This window comes from Psittacula echo (assembly GCF_963264785.1).
Source record: "Psittacula echo genome assembly, chromosome: Z".
Classification (NCBI taxonomy): Eukaryota; Metazoa; Chordata; class Aves; order Psittaciformes; family Psittacidae; genus Psittacula; species Psittacula echo.
Window position 1 is genome coordinate 21,690,761 of NC_137742.1, and position 13,634 is coordinate 21,704,394.

The 13,634-nt window shown below is 37.3% G+C and overlaps 1 protein-coding gene across 7 annotated transcripts in view; it reads right to left on the reverse strand.

The window, feature by feature from the left end:
- PDE4D (phosphodiesterase 4D) overlaps positions 1-13,634 on the reverse strand; it is a gene marked incomplete at its 5' end in the record, with an annotated part of 509,165 nt that overhangs the window by 99,675 nt on the left and 395,856 nt on the right. For all 7 annotated transcript variants that reach the window (XM_080636843.1, XM_080636841.1, XM_080636842.1 and 4 more), the window contains 3 exons: positions 5,136-5,185; positions 6,318-6,391; positions 11,298-11,334. In XM_080636843.1, coding sequence (XP_080492969.1) covers positions 5,136-5,185; positions 6,318-6,391; positions 11,298-11,334 — 161 coding nt within the window. The remainder of the gene's footprint in view (positions 1-5,135; positions 5,186-6,317; positions 6,392-11,297; positions 11,335-13,634) is intronic.

Here is a 13,634-nt window from a genome sequence, read left to right on the forward strand (position 1 = left end):
TGACAAAAGTTTGGCAGTGCAGTTTACCATAGGAATATTTCTCTGTAATAAGATAAAAATATATTCTGTGGACAAATTAAGTGAGAGTGAGAAGTTCTCATTATAAATGTAATCCTGCTGACTAAATCTAGAGTATGTGACACATATACTGCAATTACATCTTTAATAGAGCAAGTTTTGTACATCTGCCTAAATTTGGATATGAAATCACAGAATCATAAAATCAACTAGGTTGGAAAAGACCTTCAAGATCATTAAGTCCAACCTTTACCCCAGGACTGCCAAGTCCACCACTAAACCATGACACTAAGGGCCTCATCTACATGTTTTTTTAACATTTCCATGGACGGTGATTCCACCATTCCCTGGGCAGCCTGTTCCAATGCCTGACCACCCTCTCAGTGAAGAAATTTTTCCTAATAGCCAATCTAAACCTCCCCTGGTGCAGTTTGAGGCTGTTTCCTCTTGTCCTATCACTTGTTACTTGTGAGAAGAGACTGAACCCCATCTCGCTGCAACCTCCTTTCAGGTAGTTGTAAAGAGTAATTAAGGTCCTCCTTGAGCCTGGCCATAGCCCATCAACCCAGCCTGTTCAGATCCCTCTGCATAGCCTCCCTACCCTTTAGCAGATCAACACTCCCACCCAACTTGGTGTTGTCTGCAAATTTACTGATGATGCTCTCAATCCCCTCATCCAGATCATCACTGAAGATATTAAACAACACTGGTCCTGACACCGAGCCCTGAGGGACACCACCTCAGTGACCGGTCACCAACTCAATATGACAACATTTTTCACCACTCTTTGGACTTGACCATCCAGCCAGTGAATAATCCACATATCCAGGCCACGAGCAGCCAGTTTCTCCACTGCTATAGGAGACCGTGTCAAATGCGTTACTTAAGTCCAAATAGACAATGTCCACAGCCTTTCCCTCATCAGCCAGGAGGGTCATCTTACTGTAGAAGGAGATTAGGTTGGTTAAGTAGGACCTGCCCTTCATGAATCCATGCTGACCGTGCCTGATCCCCCTGTTTTCCTTCATGTGCTGTGAGAACACACTTAGGATCATCTGCTCCATGATATTCCTTGCCACTGAGGTCAGGCTGATAGGCCTGTAGTTTCTGGGGTCTTCCTTCCTCCCCTTTTTGTAGGGAGGCGTCACACTGGCCAACTCCAAATCCTCTGGGATCTTCCCATTAGACTAGGGCTGTGGAAAAAATCTAAGGTCTTTAGCATTTTAAAATGTGACACTGATACTATATTACAAGTTTACTTTTGTTAAAAACTGAAATATTCTTTATTTTTCAGCCTGTATTTTTGTAGGCATTAGGATCTCCTCAATTCCGCATACCCACTCCCAAGCTAGTGGCAATTACCCAATTATTACATGAATTAATGTCTGTAATGCACATGCTTTTTTTTTTTTTTTTTTTTGTCAGCTCATGTTCTCATGTTTACTTTATCCCTTGTTATGCTCTGGCAGAATACAAGACACAGTAAAGAATAAAAGAAATTGGGGGCATCTGTTGGTTTTAAATCTGACACATATCAAGAAAGACTATATGGTTCCTTCTTAATTCAAATCATTCTGAGTTAGAAATGCAGATATTAGAACTGTAATAACTGAAAGATATCTAATCTTTCAGTAAGAAAGCTTGCTTACTTTTTTTTAGCTCAATCCCTACATTACAGATAGTTTCACTTTTTTGAAAATGAAATGTTATTTATAATTCACTTGTTTTAAGAAAATCATTATCAACTTGAAATAAAACATCATTCATATCACTCCGTGGAAAGTATGACTTCTTGTGAGAGGAGCCCCTCTTCTGGTTGAAGCACAGAACACCACGCATGGAAGTACTGTGCAGTGCAAACAGCGAGTTCGCCCAGGATGGATTCAGTCATGGCATCTTTAGCGAGCAATTCATTTCCCTCAAAAAAAAATATCTAACATACATTATGTCAGCTTATTCACACTGACTATAGAGAAAATAGATATCTACATCTTAGATGCCTAAAGCAAGTAGGAAAAGTGTCATCTAGTCTGTTGTTACATGAAAAGCTCCCACTTCCTCTCCTCTAATTTGTCTGCACAAGAACACTCAGCATGCTATAGCATACATGGCTGATACTGAAGATCAAGTATGCCATTGATAATCATCGGCTTTTTTTCATACAGTTTCCAGAAGAGATTTATGTGGATATACTGAATATAACAGACCATATTCTGATCATCAATATCTACATACTTATATTGAAAAATCAATGCAAATTTTAAGGACACCATGGTTGCCGTTGCTTCTAAGAATTTGAACATTTCATTCTGATACTGCTTTACTTCTCAGTTCCATAGTTTCTTACTTGTTTGATAATGCATTTTCTCCTTTTTGTTTCAGGATAAATTCTTAAAGTAGTAAATGGGAGAATTTTGCTCTTGCTACTTTAGCCACTTGGCTTTACCAAACCCCTTATTTTCCCTTGCGACTTTCCCCTTATCTTCTGCAGAAGTTCACTTTTGCTACACTTTTGCTTTCTGTAATCCTCCCTTTCCCCATTTAGAGTCTTCCCAAAAACGTTTCTGTTGCTACACTGTTTGTTACAATGGTGATCAGTTCTCTCAGAGATTGCTAGCTGAGCCGTCTGGATAGAGCTCTACCTGTTTGATGTACTGTTCCAGATATTCCATGACATGAACAGCATGACCAGGAGGATTTCTCAGCAGGAAGGATCTGCACAAGCTACATTTCAAACATTCTTCAGAAGAATGCAAAAAGCTTAGTTGCATCTGTGTTTTCAATCATTATGTGAAGAGAAGGAGAAATGTTAGTAATACATCTTCCTTCTTAACACAGTACTGGAGTGCAACATGTTTTATTAGGATTTTACATGCACCAAGAAAGATCTCATACTTCTGTGCTTATGCCATGAAATTTGTTGCTATGAAAATGTCAAAACCAGTCTATGACTAAGAATGGGCAATGCTGTTCAGGCAAAATAGTATCTAGCCTCAATCTCAATTCAACTATCAAAATGAATTGTAGCCATTTTCATGCTTTATAGGGCTTAATATCTTTCCTGTATCATTAAAGTCCTTTAGCCACTTATATCCAATGCACACAGGCCTCAGCCCAACCAGTTCAATGGGTAATTTGAGCACAGCTATTCCAGCAGTATCTCTGAGGAATCAGATTAAACTACATTACATTGAATTATCTTTACTATTATTTGCCTTCTCTAGCTTCCTTTAAATTTCTTGGCACAGAAACATTTTCTAGATTAATCACAGCACTGGTGGCACCACCTTCCTTCTAAACTAAAAATTCAGATGATTTATTGCTTCTAGCAGATAGAATGCACTCTGAGAACTAACTGAATGGAAACCTTCAGATCAGGGGGAATTTAAAGAGAGCAGCAGCGTCTTCCAGCAGAGTGTTTCTTGGGTCCTGCTGCCTGAGAAGCTTTTCTGGCTGGAGAAGAGAAGCTGACCTCAGGCAAACAACTGTGGGAAAGCATGTAAGGTAGGCTAGCTGTGTGTTCACATGCATGCATATCTTTTCTGGATATCACATTTTCTTTTACTGTCGGGGATTTTACTGTGTTATAGGCTTTCCAAAGTTAGTCTCTTGGAGTCGAAGAAAGAGCTGTATTTTCCAGTATCTCTATTTCCAGTTAAGGTAACATACTTCTGGATTACAGTGGGGTATGAGACAAATACCATGATTAGAAGAAATAGGCATAACATCTATCAATAACTGAAATGTCTTTTGGAAAGCAATTTGAAACCAACATTCGAAATTACCTCTTAAAGGAATACATTAACAAAGGATTATGATTTTAATTGATCAAAGCATTTATCTGTCTCACTTTCCTATTTATTTAATTACCATGAATTTAAGTATGATTGCAGAACATTCTTAACTAAGGATGCTTTTCTGTTTATAGAACAGATTTAAAGATTTAATCTTCTGTTCCCTGATGAGCCCTACACACAAATGCTCAGATTACATGATGGGTTTCTAGGAGAACAAAATTGTACAGAACTGCCAACATGGGGTCTTCTAGAAGAAAATATGGATATTGTGTGAATCTAGATGAAAAAAAAAAAAAAAACAACCCTAACAACCCAACAACAAAAACTAAGAATGTTAACATGCCAGAGCCTAAAGATAAAAAATGTTGAACATGACAAAGCCACATTTCTGCTCAAAACAGCTGAAGTACTATTTCTTCCTTGAGTTACAAACCTATTTTACAGTTAGAAAGAAAATAACTACTTTGAAATTCTGGAAACATTAAGTTTTTTGTTTAAATGATAAGTTGCTATTTTAGTAAATATCTATATACTTTCAGCAAGAGACAAAGCAAATGCTCTTTCACTCTGCCAACATAAAGAATGTGACTACCTGGAAAACTACACAGTGCATTAACACATGGATTAACAAGTTGTGAAAAATACAAGGTCAAAAAAAGTGTATTCTCATGCAGATTTCCAAGATCTTCATAATAATAATCAGAAGTGCCACGGGCTATGTAGGTTATGTTTACACTTTCAGAAGTGTTAACATAACCTACAAAGACGGTCCTGTTTCCAAGTTGTTTCTTTATAAATAATAGTGTCTTTTACAAAGGAATTATTTGTCTCTTACACACCTACAAATGTTACAGAGATAAAATTTATCATCCTGAATTAGAAAAGTCAGTTCTGGAAATTTTTCCTTATTGCCTAAGGGCTCGTAATACAAGACTTTGCCTCAATATAGCTACAGGACTCTGACCCAAATGAAAGATCAATTCATTCCTCATACCAGTTATTTCTACTACATTTCATTACAAAAACTTACTAATGAAGGTAATCATGACACAGTCACACACTGGTATATAAGGAAAAGGAATTTGGAAAGGATCTAAATTAAAACAAGCATAATAAGACAGAAATCTGAAAGTTAATATGATGCAATGCCAAAAGTCACCATATGACTAAAATCCTCTTTGAAAAAACAGATACAACAGTATGATAATACAAGGTTAATATTATAAAATACAGTTTTCAGTGAGATTTTTTATCAGTAAATATTAAATTTAGAAACCCATGATGTTTTCACAGAGGAATTTTAGTCATACTAATTCTTACCTGTCAAGCTTGCTTTGTTAATAGATGGTTGGTTACACATTGGTGAACGTCTGTTTAAAAGAAAAAAAAAGGTATATGCCTGATAAACACAGAGATGACTGAATCCTTGAAGAATATAATAGAAAATACATTTCCTTCGGAAATTATTTGAGACTGGAATCCCTGGCATTGAAAAACAAGAAAAAAATTCTCAGCAGAATTTTAGGAATTTACAAGTTCATTAAAAACCTACTTAATCATACTTAGAGCTTATACTTAACTTTGAGTTTGATTTACATAGATAGTTATCATTATTCTAACATGGCTTGCACTTGCCACATTCTCTTACTTGAAATGCTTTTCTTCTTATTATTTTTAATTTTATTATTTTGCATATACATTTCAGAGATTATTTTGCACGTATCTTTCAGAACAATCTTAAGGGCAAACAGTTCAGTGGAGTGCTTTGCCCACTGAAGAAAGATAAAAGTTGCTGGACTGACACAGCTGTGTAGGGATATGTGGATGACTGCAAGCAGGGTCTACATGGGGTCTGCATACTCCGACCAAGGGGGCTGGAAAGACCTTTTAGGGGCTTTGCATATGCAACAATCGGCAGTTGGGTTTGGAATGCTAAATACTTCTAAGTTCCAGAGGCACACATTTTGGGTGAGGGAAATGACTCCACTACAAAATTTGACAGTGTAACTAATGTTGATGTTAACTGTGATTCTGTAACGTGCTTGGAGAAAGATCGTATTTATAACATCTCATTTATAATCATGAACCACTTTGAACAGTGGAATGTCATTATCTTGGATAAATTAGGCAGAGCTCTAGGTTCAGATCATGCGAGTAGCTCACAATGAGTATAGCTGTCTGCTCACTTTGGTTCATTTGCAAGACTCAGACTCTGAATGATCATCTTTGAATGATCTTTGACATATGACTAATTTATTGAAAATCATACAAATTGCACAAAACCACTCCCAACTTTATGCAAGGGCAGCAATGGAAGAGCAATTAGTAGGCAACAGGGCTATTGTCTCAGCTATCAAGGGATTAATAAATTTATTACTCATTCACATGTTTTATGCAGGTTTGGTGGCACAGACTGAAATCCCTAACATCTAATTGTTATTCTTAGTTTACGTTTAAACAGTATCACTGCAAAAAGTTCAGTGGCCAAGAATAGACACTCACTTGCTGGGTGCCCGATCTTGTAAATTGGTTAATGCAGCAAAGTTATTCCGTACGGTACGCAGGCTGGCCAGCACCTGGAACAAACAAACCAGTTTCAGTCTAAACTTTATGCACAGGTGAGACTGACATATGTCTACTCAACTGTGCTGAAAATAAAAGGAAAGGACATTGTAAAACAACTGTAAATGGTTTCCAGAATTGGTTTGTCCGAAGTCTTTGACCATTACTTAACAATAACATGTCTGTAATACAAGGGCAATAATTTATTTCTTTTTTCCCTCGTGAACAACTCATTATTTTGTTTAAAGGCAAGTTTACTTGAAGAGGAGGAAAGTTTTCTACAGAATACTACTTAGTTCTTTAAAATTACCATAAAAGCATTCATGTTGGGAAAATAATAGTCCATTCAAGATTAATACTTCACGCATAAGAAATGATTACAAAATCTTCCATTTGCAGTTCAGCCCACACAGACCTTAAAGGACAAAGGAATAAGATTGTCTAGACTGCCAGGAAAAATAAAACCTGCTCCTTTAAAGGGTGCAGTTGATTTGGGTACTTAGTCAAAAGACCAGAGTTAAGAGGAAGGTAGCACCTGAGCAGGAGCGAAAGTCTGCAGGCTTTTACAAACTTTGCACACTGGAAAGGTAGTATAAATGAACTGCTTCTTTTCTGGACTTAATTTCATCCAAGACAGCAGCTAGTAGAAGCAGCAGAGGACTGTCTTCTCATTATAAGTGGCATAGGCATTCTCTTCTGAAGCTAGCTGGATAAATGCAACAAAATTTGTGCTGCATGAAGATAGTAAGATGCACCTCTCCAACTAGGAAGAGGTAGTTCAGCTTATGTCAGAGAGGAACCACAAATTGTCTGGAACCAGACTGGGAATGGAAGGAAGCAGCTACACTCTTTAATTATGTGCCTTTGCGGGAGTTGCTTATTGCTGTTTCTCAGCCCAAACCGGGCTGGTTTCCTGGTGAACCCACTGTAGCAAAGGTGGAAATGGGAATTTGGGTTCCAGAGCTAAGAGCTGAGGAGGATACAACCACCTTTCCACAGCTGCTTAAGTTTACACATGAGGTAGGAAGGAAGTAGGGGGCTGAAAAGAAAGGAAGGATTTTGTGAAAGCTTATAACAGATAAAATATTCAGGAGATAATAGTGACTGGAAGTGTTCAAGCTACCATAGGTAGTTCTCAAATGACTTAAGGTAATCAAAATACATTTGTTGTATAATTAGACTATTAATTTCATTATGTTTTTCTTTCCAAATATCAGGAGGTAAACTCACATATTTGTCATTCACCATGAAATAAAAATAATTATATATGCCATCAAATTTGCATGTCCAGGGTACACTGATGCTGCTAAATGTTGTATTTAGATGTTTGATATACACAGATGGAAATCAGGCATGAACTGATCAGAAAGGGAAAGAAGATCCTGGAGTTCAAAAATGAATGCATAAAATATGAAGCAAAACTGCTGCAGTATGGATAGTACGAAGTAAAAGGAAAGGATGAGTTGAAGGTGGAAGGAAAGCATAAATGGAATGAAGTTGGAAAGCTGGGCCTATTAAGGTAAGACACACATTTTTAGTTACTGCAGTCCATTTTCAGTTATTTTTGATCAATCTGCCTGGATTCAGTTTACATGTACCAGAATGATGAGATGGCTTGCTGTGCTAGTATTATGAGAGAAACATATCTATGTGGCTCCTAGAAGAGTCTCAGGCCATGAAAAAATGCAGTTGGTTTCCCTGGCTGCAAGTTCCTACTCAGTAAGCCCTGTTGTACTCAAATCAGCTGTATATTTTTGTCAGGTGCATTGAAAACTGGGAACATGTACTGAAAGTAACTAATGACTCCTTGGTGAATGATCTCAGGTACAGCCATGCCTATTAGCTCTGCTTCTGCTGAACTCTGGAATGAACAACTCAGTACATGCTGCACAGGGCTGTTTCAGAAAAGGTATCCAGCTAGGCACAACACCACGTGAAAACATGAACCCTGAGGTATGTGTTGGACCTGAAATCACAGGACATTTAGTATCTGGGGTGCTGGGGCAAGAGGGGTGCAGAGCTGTAAGGTTGTTCAGGACCAGTTATGAGTGGAGGTTAACGAGCTTTGCTGGACGCTCTGGTCCCTGAAAAGCTAAGCGGCAGTCTCTTTACCCTGCCCGCTACTATGCACATTGACCAGATTTTTCCACTGTCTGAGATATTATGAATCTCTCCTTTTTCAGAAAGCAGAGATTCGACTGTTTGGTTTGTATGTCCTTTGATTTGTTCTTCTGGCAGGTGAGATAACTGTAAGTTCAAGGGTGGTATGTCTAGTATCTGCCCAGCATTCCAGCTGCTTTAGCATACATGCACATATTTTCGCAGTTCTGCAAGTGTAAGGCATCCCCACAAGCATATCAATGCGGCAGCAAAAACTTTGGCCTTTGGCTACAGTGGAGCTAAACCGCTTGATTTATTGTATAAAGATATTAAAATTTATAAAGCTATTATACTATAAATACATAAAATAATATTTCAATTTTTCATTATAATTTGCTGTAAGTAACAGTTTCTCTGTTCACAGAGGTTTTACTTGTGCTTGATGTTTCTCGAGTTACAACTTGTGAGCAAAAAGCAACCAGTCACCTGCAAACCACTATAGGTTTAATTTCTAAGTAAATAATATTATTTTCAAAATCATTATATACAAATAGTTGTAAGTGAATTAAAAAATCAAACCTTTTTAATGATAAAAAACCTAGAGAATTCATCCTTAAATTTTAAATCACCCATATTATTTTATTTTGAAAAATGAGTAATTAAATTACAGCAGTTGCTGTGTATTACAATATAGGGAAGTGAAAGTAATAATATCCTTGTGATAGATTTTTTAATTTCAGCTTATAAAATTCCCATTCTGGTAAAAATAGCAAATTAACTTGTCCTCGGGCTGGATTCTATGTGGGGGACATATCATGCCACCCTGCCTCCAGTTTTCAAATGCAGCCGCACTGAGTAGACAGAAGAGCTAAAATTGGAACTATTACCACCAGGTGGCTCATGATCAGATGAAACAATTCTCCTGATTGATTGAAATAAATACAGATGGTTTGAAATAACTGGAACCTGTGTTCTGCATGTCATGATTTACTGCCACCAGGAAGCCCTAAACAGATTAAAATGGTGCTTTTGCTGCTTACAACATAAAAATGCATCTTCATGGATTTCCTATTGCTCTAGGAAGACATTAAAAGTGTAGTTTGTAAGATGCTTAGAGATTGGCACATGGGATCCAGTTTCTGAAGTTCTGACTGAGGTCCTAACACTGGTAAACGTAACTCAAAGGGATGGGTCCTGTGCTTAGCTTCATATGCAGTCTGTGAGAGGGCCCCACTGAGAGATGGGATATTGCATATTCAAGTCACTTTTAGGGAAGGGCTACATTTTTCCTGAAAGTCCAATCAGCTGTCACTTCCCCTCTATTAGGCATCTCAATTCCTCCTGTCAGGGAATGTGACATGGGATAACCGACCCTGTGAGTGCTCTTTCTCCTGTTCAATACAAATGAAAACAGGTTGATTTAAAACACTGCTAGCAGGGCTTTGCACTGAAATACTAAAAGCTCTCAAATAATCAATTATGGCACCTTGGTGCAAATAGCAGTAACATTCAGGTGCTCCTGCTATAATTGCTGAAGCACATCCATCAACACCAACAAGAGTATGAAACTGCCCTTAAAACAAATAGGGTGTAGGAAAAAAAAATAAATGGAGTGTAATATTTGCTGGTTTTCTAGGCATCCGATAACCTAACTTATCTACATGGCATAATCAGTAATAAAAATTCAGATGACAATGAATATGAACTCAGCTATAGTAGATATTATTGGATTGCTTGACCACTATCCTATTTGTGTTTTTTCTGTGCTCAAGAGTTAGGGTTTTTATGTTTTCTGAGGAGCTAAAACCAGAAATGGTTTTTCTTTTTTTTTTTTTTCTTGCTTTTTCTGTAATTTATTCGTTTCCATAGCTGTTAAAGTATGGTTACTACTTCAGAGATCTTAAAGTATTCTTAGAAAAGGCCCTGGCTTAATATTTACTCTGTTAATATATGATGAAGGAATTCTTCATATTAAGGATTTGATCACAGAGTTTTATACAGGGTGTGTTTAAAATATAATTAAATATATAATAACCTATTAAATTAATGTTTATAATTTTAACAACTTATCACTAGACCAAAGAAACCTGCATATTCTGACTGAAGTTGGATACCTTATTAACAGTTAAGATTGCTGTGACACCCAACGTTTCTTTCCATTTATGTTCAATCACATACAATTTCCAGATTTATTTTTACCCCTGTAGTTACAATATATTAACTTTCATTCCTATTACAGGTTAAAACTTACTATTATGAGTTCAGGAATGTTAACTTTTCATACACAGTAAGACAGCTGTATTACTAAAAATTGTGGAGTTTTGATCTAAATTATGTAGAATTTTGAGCTGATATGTTATAAAACAGAATCTGAATGGAAAAATCAAACAGAAATGGTTTTGCAAAGCAATGTAAGTATTCTGGGTTATATATATAGTATATAACCCTATTCTGGGTAAAACTTGTCTTGCATCTAAAAATTATGTTGCACTGAATGCATAAAAGATGTTCAAAAAGAGAACTTCTAATTATAAAAACTAGGGGAATAACAGAGAACACAGACTTGTCTTCATCATGGCTGGCTGCTACAGCATTTGAAAAGGTATCAGAAGTGTTTATTGTGTTGTTGCACTTCCACATTTCAGATAATCAAAAAGCATTAAGCAAGAGATAACAAGAGTGGGAGGTTTATGACTTCTGCTTAGACAGTTTTTTCCCATTTCAAGCAAACAGATGTTATGTAATATTAACAATGGAAAACAATGTATTTGGCCTTTAAATTGCAAGATTGTGTGAGAATTATGGCAAAATTGTGCCTACCTGCGCAAATGGTGTCACAATCAAGTCATCTCCATGTCTGAAAAAAATGAGCAGAGTTGTAAGTTAGGTACTACTGGAAACTTAAGTGACTGCTTTTAACAGAAAGATCAGGTTATACAACGCATCATAGGTAATTCCAGTTTTATTCTTCTGCAGTTTACTCTCTACTCCTGCTTTACACATTCTTTGAAAAGTAAATACCAACTTAGTTATAGCCCAGCTGCCTGGTGTGTCAATGGGATGGCTGATGAACCAGAGGGTTTCTACAAGTGCAGGTTGGGCAGGTGATCGACTGCCCAGGATTGATCTGCAGAGATTTCATCCCAAAGGATGGAGGTAAAAACACCAAAAGCAACCCCATGAAGGGCTACCAGGAGATTTGTGAGTGCAGAATGAACAATTGCAGATGGCTGGGCAGTGCACCGCAGTCAAATGAAAACCTTGTAAAACTTTCAAACTGACTCACTTCTGTAGCTATCGGGGGGAGGGGGGGGGGGGAGGGCGGTAAGGAGGGTGTGTGTGTGACCAAGTGTGTGCCGTTGCTGTGGCAACCTCACCCTCACCACGGGTGACGTATGGGCAAGGTTCTGGGATGACGCACTGTAGGGCAGAAGGGAGGAAGGGAAAGAGAGGTTCCTTCACTTCAGCACCAAAACCTGCCACTTGAAATAGTTTCCAAAAAATACAGCCTTGAAAATACAAGTAGGCTTGAAGGGCTGTTGAGCTTAAGAGCTGCATCTGTAACACTGAGGATATGGAGTCACATCTCTCCAGGGGACCACATTGACAAAGAGAACTTAGACTTTTCAGTCACGATATCTAGTATATGGCAGCAATCAAGCTGAAAAGAAATTTTCTGAAGACAAAAATGTCTTTGTTTTTTTTTGCCTGTGTTTTTCTCCAGTAAATTTATTGTGATGAGTTACAAGTTGCGGCTTTCAGCAGATACTACCATTGCTTTGGTGCTATTTCAATGATATTTATGCATAATGATGTATTTAACAACAGATTTCAAGTCCAAGAAAATCTAAACAGAAAAAGGCTTTCTGATAAATGGAGAAATATCATTTGTGTTTGAGTTGCTATAACATCATTCTCATAATATATACTGTCCACAAGACAATAATGTTTTTTCAGGTTTTGGGAGAACCTAATAAAAAAGCAGTATATACAGCCAACGAGCCTGTAAGGACAAAACAAAACTCCCTAGTATTCAAAATTATCATAATGCTTAAATATCTGTGTAACTTTTTACTACCATCTCTTTTATTCCTGTTAGTGGAAATACAGTGGATTTTTACAGACGCTATGGAAGAAGACTGTACTTTTAACACCTTTGCAGGAGTGGTTGGAATAAGGTATTTTTTCAGGTGAAACCACAGTCCCACCCTGGTTGGAAAGTATGTATGCCTGATTCTCACATCAAATCAAAAGAAACGTGGCACCACTGGAGGAACTCAGAGGCTTTAATTGCCCAGTGAAGCCAAATCCAATTGGCTATTGTAGATATCACAAATCAGCCCAGGGCATTAACAGAAGAATTAATAACCACCTGGGTTTAGTACTTCATGCTTTCATTGGCTCATGAAAAAATCAGGAAATGCCCATGACTATTATTTCTGATCAGGATTGCTTAATGACTTAGGCAGCTACACAAAGGCTTCAGCAGAAGATAAGCCACATCCATCTTTTCATTTTCTCTCTTGTCTCTCACTTATGAAGTCATAGTATGAATATGCACACTACCTCACTTCCAGAAAAATTATGCTCTTTGTCTTCAAATTCTGTGAAATGGTATTATCTGCTGTGTTGCACCTTGCTTGCCTGTTCCTCAGTAAAATCTCTTAATTTCTTCCCTTTTATAATGAATATTTTTACTTTTTGCGTGTAGCTACTCCATTTTCTCTCTGTTTCGACACTTAAAAGAGGCACAGCTGTCTAGAGCAAGGAATACTGTCTTAGTCATCTGATTGACTTCTGCAAAGGTGGAATAGCCTAAAGCCTAAGATTGGCAATTATTTGCCAATCTTCCTCACGCCTACCCACTCTATCTGTTACTCAGGTTGTTTAGCCAAAAAGCAAACAAAGGGTTTCTTAGAAATGAGTGTGGGTTTTGAGCAATCAAATTATGTACAGAAACTGTATTTAAAATCAATATGCAAACCCATTTTTTACTGACCTAGTCTAATTCCCACAACTGGAAATTATGAAGGGACAGAAGAGGAAAGGAAAGGGACCTGGAGAAGTAAGGTTTACATGTAGCAGCAGCACCGGACAAAGAACAAATATATTAAATTTTTTCTACCTGCAAATAAGCTAGATAGAGTAGAGCTAGTT